Source organism: Chlorocebus sabaeus, chromosome 8, assembly GCF_047675955.1.
Source record: "Chlorocebus sabaeus isolate Y175 chromosome 8, mChlSab1.0.hap1, whole genome shotgun sequence".
Classification (NCBI taxonomy): Eukaryota; Metazoa; Chordata; class Mammalia; order Primates; family Cercopithecidae; genus Chlorocebus; species Chlorocebus sabaeus.
This window is the reverse complement of record NC_132911.1, coordinates 122,930,906-122,953,942: the sequence shown is the minus strand read 5'-3', so window position 1 is coordinate 122,953,942 and position 23,037 is coordinate 122,930,906. Positions and strand designations below refer to the sequence as shown.

The 23,037-nt window shown below is 42.3% G+C and overlaps 1 protein-coding gene and 1 long non-coding RNA gene across 2 annotated transcripts in view; one reads left to right on the top strand and one right to left on the bottom strand.

The window, feature by feature from the left end:
• The window catches only part of LOC140712241 (uncharacterized), a 30,427-nt gene extending 14,462 nt beyond the window's left edge, over nucleotides 1–15,965 (top strand). Inside the window, exons 2-3 of the long non-coding RNA XR_012093748.1 lie at nucleotides 8,633–8,797; nucleotides 14,968–15,965. This is a non-coding gene — a long non-coding RNA (uncharacterized lncRNA). The remainder of the gene's footprint in view (nucleotides 1–8,632; nucleotides 8,798–14,967) is intronic.
• MAL2 (mal, T cell differentiation protein 2) overlaps nucleotides 1–21,994 on the bottom strand; it is a 33,368-nt gene extending 11,374 nt beyond the window's left edge. Inside the window, exons 1-2 of the mRNA XM_008001429.3 lie at nucleotides 21,804–21,994; nucleotides 8,279–8,449 (exon numbers count right to left, since the gene is read on the bottom strand). Of these exons, the coding sequence (XP_007999620.1) occupies nucleotides 8,279–8,449; nucleotides 21,804–21,935 (303 nt within the window). The 5' untranslated portion in view covers nucleotides 21,936–21,994. The remainder of the gene's footprint in view (nucleotides 1–8,278; nucleotides 8,450–21,803) is intronic.
• Between the last annotated feature and the right edge of the window lie 1,043 nt (nucleotides 21,995–23,037).

The following is a 23,037-nucleotide window of genomic DNA, read 5'->3' as shown; positions in this document are numbered from 1 at the left end:
ATTAAGAAAAGGTGGCACATATACACCATGGAATACTATGCAGCCATAAAGAAGGATGAGTCCCTGTCTTTTGTAGGGACATGGATAAAGCTAGAAACCATCATTCTGAGCAAACTATCTCAAGAACAGAAAACCAAATATCGCATGTTCTCACTCATAGGTGGGAATTGAACAATGAGATCACTTGGACACAGGAAGGGGATCATCACACACCGGGTCCTACTGTGGGGATGCGGCAGGGGGTAGGGATAGCATTAGAAGACATAACTAATGTAAATGATGAGTTAATGGGTGCAGTACACCAACATGGCACATGTATACATATGTAACAAACCTGCACGTTGTGCACATGTACCCTAGAAGTTAAAGTATAATAAAAATAAATAAAAAATAAATTGTTCTCACATTTAAGTACGTAAGAACTACAAAGATGTGCTTTCTATTAAGTAACTCTCATTTGTAAACTGATTCACAAATGCCTTCAAAAGATTTAAGAAAAGTGTTACTGGCCACATGTCTAATCTATAGCAGAGATGCTCAAATACATGTGTTTATTCAACAAATATTAGTTGATGAAGGTCAAACCCCAAATTCAAATGTCATCATTTTTAATGGCTAAATGAAATGATGATAGGTTGTAGTAAGAAAAATTTAGGCACTCATTTAACTTACTGAGGTGAATCATCAGAAATAGTTGATCTTGTAATAAAGAGATTTGATGACAGGACCTGCAACTCTTGGTATGATGTGATCCCCTGATTTCTCCACCATTACATACCTTTTTCAATGTCACCCACATTCACCTCATTTTGGTCCCTAGGAAGCATTTTATAGCTCAAGGATGCTACTCTTTACACATAGTACTGTCTCTGCCAGAAAGGATTCTGCCCACAAGCAATTACTGCTTGCCCTTTCCCCCCTCTCTCTCTATTCCTGCCAATTTTGCTTCTTCCTCCCTCCTTTTCAGAAGTATCTGAATTGTGGTTTCAAGGCTTTCCTGTCCAATCCTATTATTTCGCCTTTCATCTTTTATAGGTGTTACTTCCCAATACACTTCTTGCGCTTCTCACTCTGTACGCTTCGGTCATCCTATCCAGCCAGGGTCATATATACTCTTGGTGTTGGGAGAAAGTACATAGTATGGAATTTATGGCAATTCCAGTGTGAAAATCACGATGGAGGTTCCTGGAGTTTTAGAGCCTCTAGTAACCTGCACTAGAGAGCGACAAGTCTTTGAAAAGCAGCTCCTAGTACTAGACCTGGTAGAAAAGAAACACTTGATCATGAGACACCAGTGGCCAGGCATCCAGAACTGCTTATTTTGAGTTGGGTTCCATGGAAGCCACTAACTCAAAAAGTCAGGTGGGCCAGCAGCTGTCTCCTTGTGATAGGAAGGACACATATATTGACCTGAGCAAGACCAGTTAACAAGAGTTAACTGCATGAGCAGGTAGCCTAGGCTCTCACATTATTCACCAGAGTGGAACTGCTCTCCTTCCTCAGTTCATACCTATGGCCACAGGGAAGAGGGGTTTCCTTATGCCCACCTGAAGGAGAAAAAAACCCTGAGCTTTGTTTTTGGAAGAGTTGGCTCCTATGTGCTTGCAAGGTGGAAAGGGACAGCAGCTGTATTGTATGTGCATTATAGCCACATTCAGAGTTGGCTTCAAAAGACTGGTTAGGGAATATTTTCCCAGTTGGTAGAGCTGAGTGATGATACATGTCACACACTTCGCTCAGAAAGAAAAGTGGCCCATGGCTGGGTGCAGTGGCGTGTGTCTTTAATCCCAGCACTTTGGGAGGCCGAGGTGGTAGATCACTTGAGGTCAGGAGTTCCAGACCATCCTAGCCAACATGGCAAAAGCCCATCTCTACTAAGAATACAAAAATTAGCTGGGCATGGTGGTGCATGCCAGTAATCCCAGTTACTCAGAAGGCTGAAGCAGAAGAATCGCTTGAATCCAGGAGGTGGAGGTTGTAATGAGCAGGGATCCTGCCACTGCACTCCATGCTGGGCGATAGAGGAAGATTCCGTCTCAAAAAAAAAAAAAAAAAAAAGAAGGAAAGAAAAGAGGCCCATAGTGAGAATATACATAGACTGATTATCAATAGCAAATAGCCTACTGTACTTGTCAGGGCCATTGGATAAAACAGATCAAAGCTTCAGGGACAAGGAAGGGATACGGGATTAGGCATACTATGTGAAGATCTTTCTGTCACTTGGTAATGCTTACCAGAAGCATCGCTTTGGCATGCTACGTAGCCAAAAGGACCCTTCCAGTTGATGTTAGCAATCCTTTGTCATCAACCACCCCATACCTGGCATTATGGGCACATAAACAGAGTACCCATGGTCAGAGAAAGTGGCCATGGAAAGGCCCAAGAACATGGTTTCCTTATTGCCAAAGATGATCTACCCACTGCTTCCTCTGAATGTTGAACTGTCAGCAACAGAGACTAACTCTGAGCTCCGGATAGGGGATTATCTTCAAGGGGAACACAACCAGTCACCTGTAGTAAGTGAAAACTGAGCTCCTACCTTCCTGGAGGGCAAAATATTTCACTCTCACAAAAATAAACACCCGTAATGGTTATTCTCACGAAAATAGAATTACCTAGGGCATCGATTTATGAATTTGCTTTTCTGACTCTTAGAGCTTGAGCCACCAGCTATATCCAATGATTTACAGACCACATTCACTCACAGGCTTTCACTCTGTCTCTGATCAAGGAAACTACTACTCAGCAAAGCCTGAGTGGAAATGGGTGCCTACCCCTGGGTTGGTTGCATCACGTACTGCACCACCTAGAAGCTGCTGGCCTGGCCTGATAGCACAAAGGAACGGCTGGCTGAAGGTATAGCTTGGAGGCACTAGTCTGTGAGGATGGGGGTCATCCTTTAGGATGCAGTAGATACACTGAAAAAGAGCTTCCTACATGTTATTGTGTCTCCACTGGAAGAAAGGAAACTTAGGGGTAAAAGCAAGAGTTTCTCCAGTTGTCATCACTTCTAATAACCTGCTGAAATCCTTTATGATTTCTGCCTCCACAACTCTAGGTTTTTCATGGTCAAGGGTCCTTGTCCCCAAAGGGGTACTCTTGACAGAGGATACAGCAATAGTCCCATCGAGCTACAAGGTATGGCTACCCCCCGGCCACTTTGGACTCTTTTGCCCAGGGACAAAAAGGCAAGAAGAGGAGTTACCATCTAGATAAAGGTAGTTGCCACTAAACACCAAGAGAAGGCAGAGCTGCTGGAAGTCAGGATGGCAGTAAAGAGCATGTATTGCCCTAGTGTATGTGCCACAGGAGGGCGAGAGGAATTACATGTAGACCTCAGGTATCTACCTGAGATCTTCTCGGAAGTCTCTCTGCCAATTGTGACTAAAAACAAACAAGTGTAGCAATGCTGGCCCAAAGCAGATGTGGTTGCTAGGTGCCCTCACTCTCTCCTGAATGAGAGTTTGGATTCACCACCAGGAAATCACTGAGAACACCAGACAGGAAAGCTGAGAAAAGGAATGTAAAATGGTCAGTGCAAGAGGAAGATGAGTACCAGTTGGCCTTGAGACCAACTCCAATGAACGGAGATGTCATGTATCCCTCTAGCCTCTCTCCTTTAAGTCTGTCTTCAGGAAGAAAAGCACACTGGAACCCTGGAGGAGCGACTCCCCAGATGCACATGGAGAAATGGATCTGCAGTATGAGATGAAAGACTGGAGCATCTAATTGTGCACTGCACACATTTTCCATCAGGAAGGAACTTGATGTTTAGCTGTGAGGTGTGCAGGTAGCTGACAGCCTCCGGCTTCAGTGGATTTGGGATCTGCTACAATGCGTGAGCCAAGGCCACATTCTTCCTGGATATCCCCCATCCCCACTAGTGACAGCACAGTGGAGGTACTAGTGCTTGGCCACTCGTGCCCAACACACAACTCTCGAAGGACAGGCTGTGCTCTGAAGTTTTGTATGGATTTGGTCAAGACTTTGTGGAATGTATCATTCTTGGTTTTCTTCCTGATCTTACTTCCTCACTTCCTCCTTTATTTTCTTTTACAAGTGTTATCTGCCCTTTTCCTTAAACAAACAATAACAACGAAAAGCACAAAAACCCCAAACCAAAACTCTTGTACTTCTAAATCCATCTTAGAGTCTGCTTCCCAGTGGAGCTGAGATGACACCTATGTTTTGGCACGCTAGGCTTTTCCTTTTTGGCAACTAATATAACATTAACTGATGCATCAATTATGTAACAGTTTCTTTACTTACATTGTCTACTACAACAAACTCTTTGAGAGCAACTGCTAGATCTCTTTTTTCACAACTGTATTCCCAGGGCCTAGTATAGGGCCAACTACTCAGTAAATCTTCCCAATCCCTGGAGAGCTGTACCTATATTTGTATTTGGCCATCCTGAGTATACTATTCCAATTTGTGCCAGGTGTGGGATGTGCACTGGATGTGCGCAGAAGGGCTCCCACAAGGCTCACTCATTGCATTTGACTGCCCAGATCATTTCTGCTAAGTCAGTGGTTCTCAAATGTCAGCCTGCATCAGAACCACCTGCAGAGCTTGTTTAAACACAGACAACTGAGTCCTCCTCCCAGAGTTTCTGACTTAGCAGGTCAGAGTGGAACCTGAGAATGTCCATTTTTGACATGTTTCCACATGCTGCTGCTCTTCTGGCCAGGACCACCATTTGTGAATCTCTGCCTTAGGCTCCTGGCCTCTACTTACTAGCAGATGAACCCAGCCTCTTTCTGAGTTGCCTTCATGTGCTCTTGCTCTTTCACCAATCTTATCAATGCTCACACGCCCCAGAGCACTGCCCACTTGTTTGCCTTTTCCTTAGGCAACCTCAGCCTCAAGCAGAGCTTTTTTTTCCCCGGCCCCCCCGCACCCCCTACGAGTGACTATATCTCACATTCTTGTCTTAAGCCCATGCTTTGCTCTTCGGTTCAGGGTCAAAATTCCATCTACTAGTTAAAAAAAAGAAAAAGAAAAAAGCTGCATTGTGTATAGGGGGATCCTGGTTTACAGTAACAGCAGCAAGAAAAACGGATGACAACCACTTTGAACCTCAGTTTTCTCATTTGTAAAAATGAGAACAAGAATACTTATCCATAAAGAATTGTCATTAAGGTCAAATAAGCAAATGAATATGGGGCCAGAAAATATAGCTGAGGACATGTAAGATATTAAGCAGTGGATAGAGCTGGAGGCCGTTATTCTAAGTGAAGTAACTCACCTATTATTTGAAAACCAAATATTGTATGTTCTCAGTTGTAAGTAGGAGCCAAGCTATGGGCACACAAAGGTATATAGAGTGGTAGAACAGACACTGGAGACTCGGGAGTGGGTGAGGAGAGGGGAAGGAGGGATATACTACTTGGGGGACTGTTACACTAACATCTCAGATCTCACCACTATGCAATTCATTCATGTAATAATAAACCACTTTCACCCTACAAGCTATTGAAATAGAAAATATTTTTAAAAATAAAAATATATTAAGTGATGTCCATAACAGGCAAATGATCAAATGTGTGCCAGTTATACTTGGGGGGGATGAAGGGAAACATGCTTAATTGCATAGGATTTTTAAATAGCTCTATTTTCTAAAATGTGTCTTTCCTTAGTACCCTTCCCCTACAAAAGGGACTATAAATTTAGAATCTTCTGTTTAAAGTTCCGCAAAAAATGGTATTTTTTCCTCTCCAGAAAAAAAACAGAAAATCAAAATCTCCTTATTTTCCCGGAATAGAATGAGGCAAGTATTTAGTACTTTGTATCTGTTATTAGATACTATATTTTTATTTCACTATTTATATCAAAGCTAGAAAGTTCAGAAAAAACTGCTGAAGCTATCATGAATGTAAATTTAATTTCTTAATAAAACCCAGAAGACATACATAGCAAACTCAATATCCTACAACAAATACATCTAGAAAATAAGTTCTTTATCAAAATGCATTCTTGCTTCCTTCAAGCATGGTATAAAGTGGTAATAAGCTTATCACAGGGGAAAACAACTATTTTTGAGCCATTAACATCTAACAGTTCCAGAATGCAACAACTGTTACCAACTTGTGACAATTCCATTATATACATGGCTAAAAAGTTTTCCTGGGAGAGTGTACAAAATCTATTACCAAACCTATCAAAAGTGAGCCATATAATAAAAAATGACTGAATAAAAACACAGAAAGCAAAACCCAAAACGACACACACACAAAAGAAGAAAAAAAGAGAAATCCTTTCTAAATAGGGAAAACATTGAATAAATTCCTTGAAGACAAGAGTTGGCTCTTGGAAAGCATGCCTACCCTACAACCAGCGCTGGGCATTGCTATTACCATTTTCCGCCTCAGTAACAGTGGACTACTCCAGCTAAAAGACCACAGGTAACCTTTGCAGCTGACCTGTGAAACCAAGATTTCCAATTGCAGCTGTCACTTTCATAGAGTAGCACAATTAAAACAACAGAAACGCTTACATTTAATTTCCTTAACATCAGATACAATGCTACAAATGGGTGGGAAATGCAAACTTGGAAAAACAAGTAAGTTAACAAGGACGTGAATGACTGTACTCAATACCAAAGATGATATTACCATTTCACAGAGGAAGAAATTAAAATTGAGAGAGGTTAACAATTGTGCCCAAGGCCACACAGCTACTAAGCAAACCAGATCTATGCAAAGCAAAGCCCATGCAGGACTGTAACTGCTGTACCCCACTTCCTTCTTAGCTTTATACTAAGCTGTGCCATTTGCCCCAGGGCTGGCTTAAAGGCCAGCCACACTCCATACACTTCACCGCTAATAACATTTAGGATTACAGTTCCTCTTATGCCCTATAAATAAAACAAGAACAGATCTTTTTCTCTAACATCTGCACTAAAGCTGTGGAATAATATGCCGTTATACTTGAAAGGAATATACATAAAGCCTGACTGAAGGTCTGATGTAAGCTTCTAAACACCAAAGTGTGATTATAACCTAATGGGGGTCCTTCCTGAACTTCACTGAAGCACTGTGATCCACTGAGTCATTCTAAAACAGTCTTAGAGAATGAATGGCTGAAAGCATGACAGACAAGTTTTACATGCGAAAAAAGTTGATCTAATTTAATGGTTCATAATTTTAAAAGTTGTGTTGATTGCAAATTCAATTATTTTATTTATTTATTTTATTTTGAGAGACAAGGTTTTGCTCTGTCTCCTTGGCTGGAGTGCAGTGGTGCGATCATGGCTCACTGCAGCCTCGACCTTCTGGGCTCAAGTGATCTTCCTGCCTCAACTTCCTGAGTAGCTGGGACTACAGGAATGCAACACCACGTCCAGCTATTTTTTGCAGTTTTTATAGAGACGGGGTTTCACCATGTTTCCCCGGCTGGCCTTGAACTCCTGGTCTCAAGTGATCTTCCTGCCTCAGCTTCCCAAAGTCTTGGGACTATAGGCATGAGCCACCGTACTTGGCCACAAATTCTTTTTATTCATTTTTTTTTTGAGATGGAGTCTTGCTCTGTCACCCAGGCTGGAGTACAGTGGCACAATCTGGGCTCACTGCAACCTATGCCGGGTTCAAGCAATTCTTCTGCCTCTGCCTCCTGACTAGCTGGGACTACAGGCACACACCACCATGCCTGGCTAATTTTTGAACTTTTAGTAGAGATGGGGTGTCGCCATTTTGGCCAGGTTGGTCTCGAACTCCTGACCTTGTGATTCACCTGCCTCGGCCTCCCAAAGTGCTGGGATTACAGGCATGAGCCACCACACCCGGCCACAAATTCATTTTTAAAAACTCACCAATTCTTTTTAATTTGGGACAGACATTGATTATCAGTATGAAACATGCCCTTTTCTAAGTATTTATTTTCTGAAAAAAAAAATATATTTAAATATCTGAGGCAGAAATTAATGGAAAATTTCAAGATACATGTGACAACCTTTAGATCCCAAAGGCATTTGTTCACTTGTTTGATAATTGTAATGCAATTCATTTGTTGTATGAAATGAAACAGTTTTTGAGTAAGAGTCATCTAAGCTGTGGGAGTAACAGAATTATTTCTCAGCTCTATCAACACAGAGATTTCACAAACTGAAGCCCTGTTGTCCATCAAGGCAGCCACACAGCACCACAGTGGTTTCTGTGGTTGGACCTCTTCTCTCCCATTACAGGCAACTGGCAGAACTGGGAGTCTGGCATTTCAGAACAGAATAGGATATAGGTTTCTCCCATCTTCCTGCAATAGACTTAAAAAAATAAGCCCTTACCAGGAAGTTCCAGTTAGCTTCAATTTGAGTCACCATGCCGGAGAGGAACATGCCCAGAAAGAGAAGCGAAAAGAAAAACGCCGTCACGGACACAAACATGACCCATCCTTGTAGCAGAGGTAGAGGAACATTGGAGGAGGCAACCAAAATCCAGACGAGACCCCCGAACAGCTGAAAGAAAAATAGAAAGAGGGTAATTGGTTTGCTTAAAAGATACCTTTCATACAACAGAATTCAACATGCTTGTATTACCCTCAGTGTTGCCTTCATTTTCCTCCCAGACCCCTGCACATATTCCAGCAACCCCACCCCTTCGATTTTCTCCTTATCATGCAAGACGCCTTCTTTCCTCAGGTGCAAGACCAATCCTTTGGCTTGGAGAACTGATCCATCTCCACACCTGTATCTTCAAGTTGGACTCTCTTCTTCAACCCATGTACATGCCCAGCATTCCTTCATCATTGACAAATACCTTCCTTTGACTTTATCGATTCTCTGACTACCACCTTTTCAATGAAGGTATTTTTTCAGTCAACCACACAGTAAGGGGAACATCACACACCGGGGCCTGTTGTGGGGTGGGGGGAGTGGGGAGGGATAGCATTAGGAGATATACCTAATGTAAATGACGAGTTAATGGGTGCAGCACACCAACATGGCACATGTATACATATGTAACAAACCTGCACATTGTGCACATGTACAATAGAACATAAAGCATTAAAAAAACAACAAAAAAGAAAATCATTGTCTATCCCAAGGCCATGAAGATACTCTGTTAGGTGTTTCTTCTAAAACCTTCATTATTTTTACTTTTCACATTTAAATCTACAACCTGTCTTATACTGATTTTTGCATTTGGTATGAGGTAGGGGGTCAAGATTCAGTTTTTCCCCATATGTATATTCAATTGACCCAGTGTCATTTACTGAAATGACCATACTTTCAAGAGTCTACTGTTGTCAATCAGGAGACCATATGCTGTGGGTTTGGTTCTGTTCCATTCTGTTCCACTGGGCTATCATTATGACAAAATATTGCACTGTCTTTAGACTAATCCCCTAAGCACCTGACATTTTAAAAAATCAGTAAATAGCATCATTTAAAAACTTCATGTTCTATTTGTCATGAGAATATAAATAAAATATATATTTACTGATCTTAAAAAAAATAATAATCTTTGCCTGGTCTCCACTTCCTCTCCCTGAAGTTGCTCTTCATATCACTATAAACCAGCTCCTGATCTCATTGCTCCTTAGAGAGTTTGTTAGTAAAAAATGGCTAGAATAATAGTTGCAGCTGTTGTATATGGTGGTAAACAATAAAAACTACCATCATTTATTGAGTATCTATTATGTATTGGACAGAGGAATAAGTACTTCACATATCTGTGGATCTAAGTATCAATAAATACCTATTACATTTCAGGCTTTATGCCAGGTGCTGGGAATCAAATGGTAAACAGGTTACACTTGGTTTCTATCACCACAGAAATCACAGTCTATTAAAGAGACAAGTAAGTAAGTGATTAAAAAGCTGCTTCATAAATGTCACAATTGGGCAAATACTGGGCACTGCAGGTCCACACAGCAAGGGCTCTAAATCCAGATTTGAGAATGCTTCCTAGAAGCAACGATTCAAAGCACAGGGCTATGGGGTAACGCAGAGGGAGGAAAGGGAGGTTCCAGAACGGGAGCTGAAAGGAGCCCCGCACAGGTGAAGAACAAAGCTCAGCAAGACAGGAGGGTCATGCGCTGGTGGGGAATGGAGAGAACTGGACTGGAGACTGAGCGAGGAGGTGCTGAAGCTCGGGCCAAGGAACCGAACTTCACCTAAGGGCGACGGCAAAGCCAAGATCATCTTGAGCAGAAACTAGCATGATCAAGATTTGTCTTTGGAAATTTTTCTCTGGCTAGAATGTGAGAACAGACTGGAGAAGAAAGGGTGGATGGCGGGGGAGCACATCTCTGTGTTTCTCTAGCTCTATCAACACAGAGATTTCACTAACATGGTGTAACACAGGAGACTGTTACACCACCAGAGTGTAAGAATCAGAACACTGAGGACAGAGAGAGGAACAGATTAGAGTGAAATTTAGAAGTAGACATGATAATAGTTGGTAACGGATCAGATGTGAGACACGACAGAAAAAGGACAGATAAGGAAAATCCTCAGATTTCTGGCATGGGCCACTAGGCTTGAGAGAACACTGCAGGAGAAATGGTGTGAAGACAATGAGTTTTATGCATCTATCACCATTGGTCTCCTCCATACTACCATGCATTCTTTGCATGGCATTCCAAGCCATTTGTGACCTGACATGTCTTTTTCATCCTTGTCTCTTGCCACTATGCTCCTCACATTTTGTATTAGGGCGAGAAAAAAAATCCAGAGTTCCAAGACAAAGATCTTTCACATCAGAGTGGCCTGCTACTTGCATGCCGTAAATGTCAATTCCTCCCTATGTGTACTTGAGATTCTCCCACTCATATCTAATCTTGAGCACATCATTTACAACATTTTTCCTGAGATCCACCCCTGCTCAGTTATGCCTCCCTCCTCTGGGCAACCTCCCTATTGGGCTTTGTTACATCAGTGAGATACACTGTAATTAAATCCCTTTGGCTCTCCATCTGCACTACCAGGCCTTCTTGGCAGCATACTGTTTTATATGTCTCTGCAACCCGTCATTTATTAATCTACACAATAATCCTTTCCTAACCGTCAGTCAGGTACTATGCTAGATTTGGCAGCACAAAACCTTAGGCGACATACCTGCCCTGAAGACACTTCAAGCGAGAATCAATCTCTCTCTCTCTCTCACACACACACACACCCAGAGAGAGTGAGAGATAGAGCACGTGCTCAATTATTTGCTTAGTAAACAAGTTAGTGCTCATATGAGAACCGTTTGAGCTCCAAATATTAAAAATCAATACTCATCTTTACATTGCATTTAAGTATCTAGATATCCAAATTACTCCACAAGTCACTGAAAGTTAAAAACACAAGTTTTTAATTATATAATTATATAATTTGTTACTACTTTGAAGAAACATTTTTGAAAGCATAAATGATCACTTGAGCAATGATAAATCACCAGTCTAAAAAAATGTACAGTTGTGGTGTATACCTCGATTCCTAATGTCAAATCAAAAATTAACAATTGATGCAGAAAGTGTTATGAAAGAAATCTAATGAATATCAATGCATCTTAAAAATTTAACCACCACCTTATCAGTGCCTATAAAAGAAACAAACTTGTTCCTGATAAAATATTATTTACCTTTACATACTATTAAATAAATAACTGAAGGTGATAAGAATGTCTTCAGTGGATCAATCTTTCCTTTTTTTCCACTTTCTTCTTTCTGGTGGCCTTTTCTTACTCTCCCACAAAGAATAATCTACATAACTTTAAATACAGTTTAAGAAATATACATCATTATTAAATATCTCTTCAGAGTTATTTCCTGAGAACCTATGTGCAAATACAAAGGATAATAAAAAGCAAGTGGCCACTGTTTGTTAGGGACAGGCAGAGCCAAATAGATAAACATAATAATATGAGTTAGGGATTATGATACATTCACACCTGTAAGGAGGAGGCTGTATGATCCTTTGGAATTAAACACAGCATTTACTCAACCCAGAGTGGACCTCAAACAGGCCAGCCCCGAACCTACTGCTAGGCACTGTAGAAGAACACTCAGGAAAAAACAAAAAAGGCAAGGTTCCATCTCCAGGAGCTCGAAATAAGAAAGAAACAGACACCATTAAACTGATTCAGGAGCAGATTGTAGTGGGTGCTATAAAAAGAGCTCAACACAGTGTGCTCTGAGAGGCTGGGAGAGGAGAGAAGAAATATAATGGGAAGAATCTGGAAAGGTAGGCAGGAGAGGCAGGCTTCAGAGTAAGCTTCAAGACAGACCAAGACTTTGACAGCAGAGGTTATACTGTAAAGCAGTATAGATTAACTGTTCTTATCGTACTCAGAATTATAGCCCTTCAAACATCTCAAAGGCTTGGAAAGGAAACTAAGTGCTGCATGAACAGGAGTCAGATTTGCCTCCTCACTTGTGGGTATGTGCTGCATGGAAAGGGGAGAGGGAAGGAGTGTATGAATGCTCCCTCTCTCTCACTCACGTAAATACATATGATACAGCCCTAGAGCTGAGATTCTGTGAAATCTAGGCTTGCTTTAGAAGACAGAGGATAGACCAAAGAACATAACTGAGCCCCCTTTGGAGGGCCACCATCCTCATTTTGCGATTGTCATATTGCTGTATGGGTCACTCTGGCCTTGACATAGTTATTATTCCCTACTTTGTGATTTCCTTTTGACAAAAGCTACTTTTCTTCTCGAGCTTCCCAATTTAGTTCCAACCTAAAAAACTGAACTTAAAAACTTGACATGACCAACGCTCAGTATATTCACTTCATCTAATTCTGGGCATTAGTGAGCTTAGAGTGTTTGCAAACTAATGTAATTATGAGCATTCTTGTTTAGCAGAGATGACTCCGGAGGTGGTCTTATTTTTAGAGGTAAAAAGCAGAACACAAAAATGGTTAAATCTGACAGAGAACAGATGATAAATACCGTAGCAACTGCAGAGTACACACTGTGAAGAAAGGTATTTGGAACTATTATATGTTTCGCCCACATTCTCATCATCTTGGATCTGAATCCACATTCTGACCCCTTCTCTACCACTGCCTTCCACTGCTTTCTAGTGTTCTAAAAAAATCCAATAATTCTGTATAAAATAGCCAAATGCACCTCAATTTGAAATTTCTTTAAGAAACCAAGTCAGTGCTTATGACTTCAAACCTCAAGCTCGAACAAAAAGACTACCTTCGCTTCCAGGCAATACAAAGGTAAAAACCTCCTAGGAGTAGGTATCAGCCTTTCCCGGCGACTCGGTTGCCTTTTATCTTCTTAACCCAACTTTAGGTGTACTGGGTACCAACCAGAAGCACTTAAAATATATTCTGAGTTGCAGTTATTAAATTGCTACACATTCCTAAAACAACTGATCTTCTTTCTGGTTTAACATACATTTGTTACGTGTGCTTGGCCTCTGCAGACCAGAAAGGTATGACTTGGCTGAATCCCTCCCATAAGAAAACCACAGAAGTACTTATCCGCCAATCACACTAAACTGAACCCTCAGAGTTTGATGTTAAAACATGTTTTCACTAGAAACTGTGGAATGGGAAAAACACATAGTCCCACGGGAAAACATGCTCTTGAGCAAGCAGCAACTCTTGCAATTCTGGGTGCATGAATTACAGACTTCACTCATCTCCTATTTGGACGGTCTTACGTTCCCAAGGGATTCCTTTTGCAAATGCCCTTTTTCTTTTCAAATATCACTTATTTCCTAATTATCTGCTTTTAAACATACCCTCTGACAGCTAAAAATTTTTTCAAACCAATGTGACACCTCCATCTTAGTATACCCACAAAGTAAACAGGCTAATTTCTACGGTAACCTATTTTCAATTAATGTTTGGAATGAGAAGAGGAAAAGGTAAGTGAATTTGAAAGGATAAAGACTGGCTCAACTATCCTATAAAGGAAAACATTATTTAGAATTTTCCTTGTTAAGCTCCCTCCTTCTAATTATATTATCTATATGTTGGATATTTCACTATTCTACTGCAGTGAGAATGAACAACCAGCAAACGTAGAGTAAAAGCGAGAAAATATTTGTCTTTCAGTCTGACTTGTAGAGTTAGAGTAAGAGGTTGAAGCTAATGATGATAGCAGAAATATTACTTAACATTTACTGAGCTCTTATGTTATAAGCACTGTTATAAGGGTTTTATTTGTGCCAATTTAATCCTCACAAACCTTGAGAGAATATTATTATTCCTACTTCATAGATAAGTTAATTGAGGTACAAATCCATTAATAACTTGTCCCTAGTTATATAGTTAATAAGTGTTAGACTTGAAACTTGAACTTGGCAATTGGCTTCCAGAACTTATGATTTTAACATCCTGCTATTCTGCCCCTCTCATGGTTTAGTGTTCATTCTAAAGCAGGGTTTCTACCCATATTCCACATGATTCCTACAATCATATAAAATAGGGTAGACAAGTACATATGCATTTTTCTGAGGATACAGTCCACACTTTTCATCAGAATCACAAAGGGGCATGTGGCTCCCCGACCCAAAAGTTCAGAACACTTTATCTACTTGTAACCCCTTCTATTTTAATGGATGTTTACTTATGGGGTGCTGCATAGGAAACATCATGGTTATAGAAGTGTTCAGTATGTACAGAAATTTATCAGCTGGAAAAAAAATTACCTACAATTAGCTCCATTTTACATACAATTTGCATTTTGAAAGATTTCTTTAAACTAGCAACATACTTCAGCCAACAGATACAATATAACTGGTAGATGTATTTACAAGGCAGCCCACACAAGTGTGGATTCATTCACAATGCGACTGTAGATCACTGGTACCGCTACGAGGCATACTGCTGCCCCCTCCCCAAGCTCATCATCTCCCCTGTAATGCTTCTTTTCCTACTACCCTCTGTCTTTGCACTCCAGCCTCTGTCCCTCATCCCCTGAGCACAGAGAAATGATCACACTTGTCCATGCTTCTGCCTAGCATGCTGCCAGTAAAAATTTTGCTGGATAACTAAACTCCAGTTACCATGTTTTCCAGAAAGACTTCCCTGGCCAGGTGCCATCTCTCGGTGCGTCCACAGTTACTGATGCTTGTATTCTCCACAGCAATTACAACTGGATTGAAATCAGGGATCCACATGCCCGTTTCACCCACTAGACTGTGACGTCAGAGTCAGTGACATTGCCTTCAACATCTCTGTATGCTCAGAACCCAGGATGGTGCTTTCTACAGAAGGTCCTCAATCCATCCTCCTTGAAATGAATGGAAACCAACCAACGTGTGTAATGAATGGTTCCAGAAGAGAATGCTCTCGGAGTGCAGCTTTCTAGGGATGCTAGGAACACACTTGTGTCTGGAGCCCAGCTCATTCCCTGGTTCATGGTAGATGTCCAAAAATAGGCATGAAAACAAGTGAAGTGAGAACATGTACTTCTCAATTCTCAAATTATTACTGGTGACACCCACCACCTAGCACCAGATCTCAGGAGGCTGAGATCGAAAGTTATGGGAAACTTTGTACCTCTTGCCAGTTGAGTTCATGACACCCAATTTTTAATCTTTTTTCAGCCCCAAATTTGCCCACATAACCTATTTCTACTGTAACTGCCACTGGAACTTTTGACCAGGGTAAATCTTGTGCCTTTTCCCAGTGCCTCCTGCTCCCCTCATCAGTCCCCATCTGTCCTCTAACCGTGCTGACTTCTGTCCAAACCACTTCTGGACTGGCCCTGGCATAGGCCTGTATTAGTGATGCAAGGCAGCAAGGTGTTTACTTATTTATTTAATTAGGAAAACAGAACAAATTCTGAGATGTAATGAGAAATGACATATACATAAGAGGTTTATGACCAAAATATCTTAATACTCATTGCAAAAGAAGTTCTACTTTTTAGCTTTACATTGGAAGGCTTTAAAAATATGTCTGGGAGTGCTAAAGAGTTATACTTTCTTCCTATGTGACCTAAACCTCCAATTCAGCTGCTTAAATAGCTGACACCCTAAAACGGAGAGGTCATATTACAGGGAGAAATATGTTCTGGTTCTTTTTATTCTTCTTTATAATAATTCCTCTTGATCTTGAAAATTCTCTTTTCATGTTTGTAGGTAACTAGTTATCACTCTTAGGTTAAAATCGTTCCTGCATGCCAATGCCCTGATATTGGTCAGACCTGTATAAATCACTGTCTCTTTTCTTTCTTTTTACCTTCCTCCTTCTCATAGCTATTATACAGAAGTTGAGATTGTCATATATGTTATCTATAAAAGGACATGGTGTCTCCAGACTATTTTCACATACTGCTCAGTTTGTACTATAGAACAAACAAGTAGCATTTGTTAAGTACTGCACGTGCGTGATACTGGGTACACCAACCTGGTTCCTGTCCTTTGTCATTACAGGGTCATTTCTATTTGGCCATATCATTGCAAATACACCATGTCCATAGCTCCTACCCCCACATAAAACACTTCTATCAGGCTCTACAAAACAAATCTATTCTCCATGACTTTCTCATTTGGAGCTCAAGGTGAATCTTTTCAGCTACTTTGTTTAAAGTTTTCAGTATTTCAGTTCTTCATATATTTTTTTAAAGGACTGCCAGTCAGAGTAAATGATTTTTGATAATAATCTCTGGCAGGGGCATTGGGTTGTTTTCCCTTATGAACCTTTAAAGGTTATTTATTTATTCATTTATTATTTTGGGGATATAGTTTCGCTCTCGTTTTCCCAGGCTGGAGGGCAATGGTGCGATCTCGGCTCACTGCAACCTCTGCCTCCCAGGTTCAAGCAATTCTCCTGCCACAGCGTCCCAAGTAGCTGGGATTACAGGCATGCGCCACCACGCCCGGCTAATTTTGTATTTTTAGTAGAGATGGGGGTTTCACCATGTTGGTCAGGCTGGTCTCGAACTCCTGACCTCAGGTGATCCACCTGCCTCAGCCTCTCAAAGTGCTGGGATTACAGGAATGAGCCACAGCGCCCAGCCTAAAGGTTATTCTAATGTGGATGAAGATTTTTAATCCAGAGGCAAAGGAAAAAAAAAATACAGTTTTAAAACCCATTTAGGAGACAACTATGTCCATGGACAGCTCCCTCCTGCACACTGCAAATAAACAATGTCCCTTCACAGTCAAAATTTATTTTCCAGGCAATAAACTCTATGCATCAGAACATATACATGTTCCTAGTCCAAAGTCAAAGCTTTCAGTTGAAAATAACCTGAAGTTCCTTCCATAGATTTATCTGCATGACTGAACCTGCCTCCCCTAAAGCCCCTCCCTCACAATCATCCTTTCATTAACATTTGTTTTTCTGGCATAATTCCTCTGAGTTACATCTTATATTTAAGTTTAATCTAGGTATCATTTTGGGGCAAGTCAAACTTTATGTACTTAGTTGACTTCCCAAACCTCAAGCCTCTCTCTCTTTTTCTCCATCCTTCTTTCATTGGTTCTATTTCAGGTTCTTTTCATCCCTTATCTAAATTATTGCAATAAGCTCCCAACTGCTCTCCCTGCCTTCAGTCTCTTTGTTTTACAACCAAACTTCATCACTCAAAGTCTAAGACACAAGTTGGATCGAGTTTATCTCCATCCTTCAGCAGCTTTCCATCAGACAATAAATCCATTGCCTCGGCCTAGCATTTCTCAGCAAACCAGAACCTGAGTCCTACCTGCTGTTTTTCCTTCTTCTGCCACTGCCCACCAAAATCTCACAACTGACGGAACATTCTTGCCATTGTCCTTCTTGTCTCTGTGTTTGTGCTTGTCCTTGTTTCTACCTGGAATTCTCTTACCCATTTTCTAATGAACCATGCCTCATTACTGAAGGCTAACCTCAAATGTCCCCGCCTCATGAAAGCTGCCTGTTCTGGCCTCTCCAGAAGTCAGCTGGACTCTATCCTGCTTTTCCACAATACTTTTTATAAACCTATATTAGCAATTCATACACAGCACTGTAATTCTTTCTTGACTTTATATTCTACCAAACAGTAATTTCTTTTAAGGGCGGGAACTATGTTACTTACTCTATTTTCAGGGCATAAAAGAAGGCTTGATGCATAGTGTGTTCTTAATTATAAGCTGAGTAAATGAAAATTACTATGGCACCCAAAACACTACAGTTGGAAGTATGTGAATAAGAATCCTAAAGTATCTCCCACAGAGATAAATGTGAATGAATAACTTGGGGAATATAAGTAGTTTCTTAAACACTAAAACTGCAATATAAAACACAATGAATACAATGATTATCTGTATTCTTTTTCGTGATTAGTACCAGTAAAACTTCAATTTTTCTTGTGCATTTTACAAGATACGCTCATTGGGAGCAGGGACCCTAAATACCTTGTTCAGCCCAATAGTGCGGATGCTCCAATGTTATTTTTTAAAGTAGATAGACTCACCTGGAAAATGTTTTAGCTGCAGTTCACTTCCCATACTTAATTATTTCTTCCCTGAATGGTAGTTACTTTTGTGAATATACTCTCAACTAGGTTATAGGTCTTTCTGGTGAGGAAGGGTTTAAACATTTTTGTTCCCAAAGGAGTGTCTTGCACATAGTAGGTATTCAGTAAATGCCCGATACATGATTTTTATAAAATATTCACTCAGAAAACTGTGAGATTTTGAAAATGAGAATTTTGAAGGTGATGTCTTCCATTCTAAGCTAAAAGGCTTAGCTTTGCAATATTAACTTAGGATTAAACTCTGTGGCAAGCACCCATTGGTAAGTATTGCTAAGCCCAAAACCAAAAAGTTGACAACGAGGTACTCGGGAGTGGAACACACCTATCTCAAAAAAAAAAAAAAAAAATCACTATGCATGTGAGGTTATAATATTCTCCACTTAAGAAGTCAGTGCTATAATGCTTTTCCTGGTGCTGGTAGGCTGGCACTATTTATATATTTTGTAATATCTCCCCAACAAATGGCTTTTATCTGACAGGCTGTGACTAGAATACATTAAGGGGGATTGGGAATGAATTCTTTCAGCCAAGTTAAATGATTAGTGTGAGAACCGAACTCCAAGAGCATGGTGTCAATAGCGTAGTCAACTATTGACAGCCCAGTCCTCCTTTGTCAGGTACAATTTTCACATGATAAGTTTCAGAAGGCAATGGGACAGAAATGAAGAACTCTTTAAAGACAAACGGATTTGAACAGAAGATCAAAATTAAAATGGAGTTTGAGGATATCCAGAAACACTGGCAGAGGTTAAAATAATGGGTCCCCAGAATGGAGATCACTTAGCATTTAGGACAGTGCCTGGGAAATTCTCACATTTACTTTACAGGTTGAGGAATTTCTTAAGAAGGAGCCATGGGAGATGGCAAATTTTAGAAGAATCAGAAAATTAGATGGAAATGGAGACATCTAGGGGCTAAGTTGCTTCAAAAATGTTCACTTCGCTTCTATCTGTACATCCACTCAAGATGGGTATTCTAAATGTAGGGGTAACAAGGAAGCTTTGATCTCTGCTCTCTCAAAGCATGTAAACCGATATCTCTAAACAGTCCTAAAGGATGAGAGCCCAGGAGCTATAGTTTGACTCTAGTGTGGTCGCTTGTTTCTCTAAGGTCACCAGTTTCATTGGAACATTTTGGTCATTTTTCAATGGGGTGGGGGAGATTGATATTCAAGTAAAGGAGATAAAGGGTGCCTAAAAATGTAAACTTACTGAGTTGGCCATAAAAACAGAGAAGCAAACTAATAAGCTTTTGGAAGTGATGCTGTTCTACCTAGCCAAGAGTGAGACATGTTTCAGGATGTAAGAAGCCAGAGGAAATGAGATAAAAGGATTAGATTGGACACTTCTGTGAGTCTGGGATCTCACCTAGGTTGGGGAGTGGTGGTAGTTTTAGCAGATAGGGAATTCACATCTGTGAGAGCAGAGCTGTCTTCTCTACTGTGTGTCCCTGCTGTATATCAGAATCGGAATATTAGAATCACCAGGGAAGCTTTAAAAAACAACTAGTGAACTCTGGCACTCCCCCAGAGATTCTGATTTAATTAGTCTGCGCTGGCAACAGTATTTTAAAAAGCTGTTCAAGTTATTAAGTACAGCAAGAATTGAGAACTAACCACTGATCTAGATTTAAAAAAGATATAATGGGGAGGGGGAGGGGGAAATTGACTAAGTCACTTTCTACTCTTTTCCCTCAGAATTAGGCCTTGTTTTCTAAAAGTCTGACATGACTACAGTTCTTGAGATGGTATTTAATTAGAGGGCATATGGATAAGCCTTCTTTGCATATACACAGGAATATATATTTACATATACACATACATGTATCTTTACATACATACATATATTTGAATAAACATTAGAAAAATATAACCAGAATAGCGAATTTGAAATTTCATGTATATTATAGCTTAAGAAGAGGCAAAAGTACTGAAGTTTAGAAAGTATGTCAATGAACTGTCTGTAAATTCTAGTACAGGTGGAATGCAGATATGACAAAAACTTCTCAAAGAGGTAGGCAAAAAACTGGAGCTTGCGGAACACGGAATAAAGTAGCCGAGAACCTAAGAAATCGTTCTGTGCAGATCTTCCAGTTCTAAACGTGTCTCCCTCCCACAGCAAGGCAGCCAGCCCAATGCCATCCTCTCTCCGCTCTTCCCACATGGATGCCTGCACCTCATCCCAAGCACTCAGATGCTTCTGGACCAGGCTCCAACTCAAACCAGACTCGCAGTCAGGATGCCATGACTGATGTCATAGCCTGCAACTCATTCACGTCTCCTCTTTCAGATTCAAGTCTGGGCTAAACTTAACTTAGGGTGGTGTGGCTACCCTGGCATAATAGAACAGTGCTCACAAGGTGTTCCAGCTCCACAAGTACAAACGTGAAACCAAAGCGACCCAAATCCAGGTTATGCAAGCTCAAAGGCGAGGGTGAGGGGAGAGATGAAAATCCTAAACCGAGCACTTTTTATTTGCCATTCTCAGAGCATGATGCAACCTCAGGTTGCCCAATTTATATTTGCACATGTTCTCCTTGTCCACAAGGAGCTTCGAAAGTTTCCAACTCCATAAAATTCCATTGAAAAAGTTCAAGAGCTACCTAAAAATGTTGCACGACAGGCAGGTGACCCCACCTTTACTTGGACCCAACAAAGTGTGCTAAAAAGGTTTGGAGTTGCGTAGGGAGGCCAGAAGTGAGAAGTTGCAAAGGCAGGCAGAGAAGAACTCGACAGCCACGTTTCCACCTTTCCCCCACCATTCTCACGCCCACTGGATTAGAAACTGCCAAGGGCATGGCACATAACTCACCTTTCTCCTTGCCCTGCCTCCTGCCCAGCTCCTCTTTCCAATCCAAAGGGCACTAATGATGGCAAGGGTGAGTGGGGAAAAAGCATACTGAAGTCCGCAGCCCTCTTCCTCTTCCTGTTGCCTCCCCCTCCCCCCCCCCCCCCCCGACTTTCCACAGCGTGGCAGCCTCCAGGTCACACAGTAATCGGCTACACCTTTGCACCACCCAACAAAATGGCAGGTTAGCAACAGGCGAGGCCGAGAGCCAGACGCTCGCCCCGGCCAAGCGCAGCCCCTGGCCATGCTCTGGGTTTCTAAAGGCGCCTCCGAGCCCCAACACCTTTCTTTCCTCCACATCCCCAATGCTCGGCTCTGCCGGGCCGCCTGCTCGCCCTCCCCAGGCCATTTCCGTCGCCCGCGGGGGAGCAGGTGCCCGCGTAACAGGTGCTGGGCGGGAGGGCCCGGGCGGCGGCGCGGGGCACGGAGAGCGCAGGAAAAGGCCACGTCGAAGGGAAGGAGGCCGGGGGCGGACGCAAAGGAAGACAGACCGGGGGACAAGGATGCCGCCGCCTGTCCTCGCTCCCCGCGCGACCCTCGCTCCGGGGGCCCCACTTACAATCTCCAGGCAGACGAAGGCGCCCGAGTAGGTCCGCAGGATGTCGGGGCCGGCGGGCAGGGTGACCCGGGGCGCCGGGAAGGACACGGCGGGGTTCGGGGGCGGCGGGACTGACGCTCCGCCGGCCGACATGCTGCCGCTGCCGCTGCTGCGTCTCCGCGCGCCGCCGCCTCCCGCCTCCCGCCTCCCGCCTCCCGCCTCCCGCCTCCCGCCTCCCGCCTCCGCCTCCCGGGCTCCTGCCGCAGCTGCAGCCGCAGCCGCCGCTAGGCTCCGCGGGGTCCGGGCGCGCCGCGCGGGAGGAGGCGTGGCCGTGGGGGTCCTGGAGCCCCTCCCCGTCACGTGGGCCCAGGTGAGCGCAGCTCCGCCCGGTCGCCCGAGCCGCTCGCGATCACGTGCACAGGTGCGGCCGCCGCCGGGCGCGGTCCTCCCAGCTCTGCCGTCCTCGCCTCCTGCCCCGCTGGCCCACACACCTGATCTCTATTTTTACCTTCTAGCCCTCCCCTTAGTTTGTAACTGTGCTCTCTACCTGTCTTTTCCCCAAGTCTCAGAGCGCGCCCTCGCCCACTGTGCTCAATTTGACAGATACACAGGTCTTGGGGCTGTGACTCAGAAGGTAAAATCGAGGTCACCAGTCACACTTAAAAAGTGGGGTGCATATGTTCTAAATGGGACTCGAGTGGGATTTTTAAAACGCCACTCGGGCAGCGTCACGCGTAGGAGTTGGATGAGTCAGCTGCAGCAGCCGCTGGCGCGGGGTCCCTGCAGGTCACCAGAGGTGTACTCGTCCGTGAAACGGGGATGTGAAACCCACTGGCATAGATGCTCACATTAGATCACATAACATGAAAAGAGTTTAGCGCACAGTAAGCTCCTTAAATGCTAGCTGATATGATGACAGCTCTTTTCCTTACACACGCGCGTATCACTACTCAGTGGACATATGATGTTGCATGGGTTATATTTTTTTACATAGAACTTTTAATTATTGATTTCACTGGTATAAAACTACTTGCTTATTGCCTTTAAGGGCTTAAGGGGATTTTTTTTTTTTTAATTCTATGTCTGGTTCGAATTCTCTGCTCTAGTTTATCCCCATTTATCTCCATTTTATTCTTGGTTTTAACGTCAACATTTTGTAAGTTCAGTAGAGGAAATGAGCTTAATTTGCTCATCTATTAAAGATGAGCAAATCTACAAGCATCAGCACACACAGGTAGACCACGTTGGAAAAAAG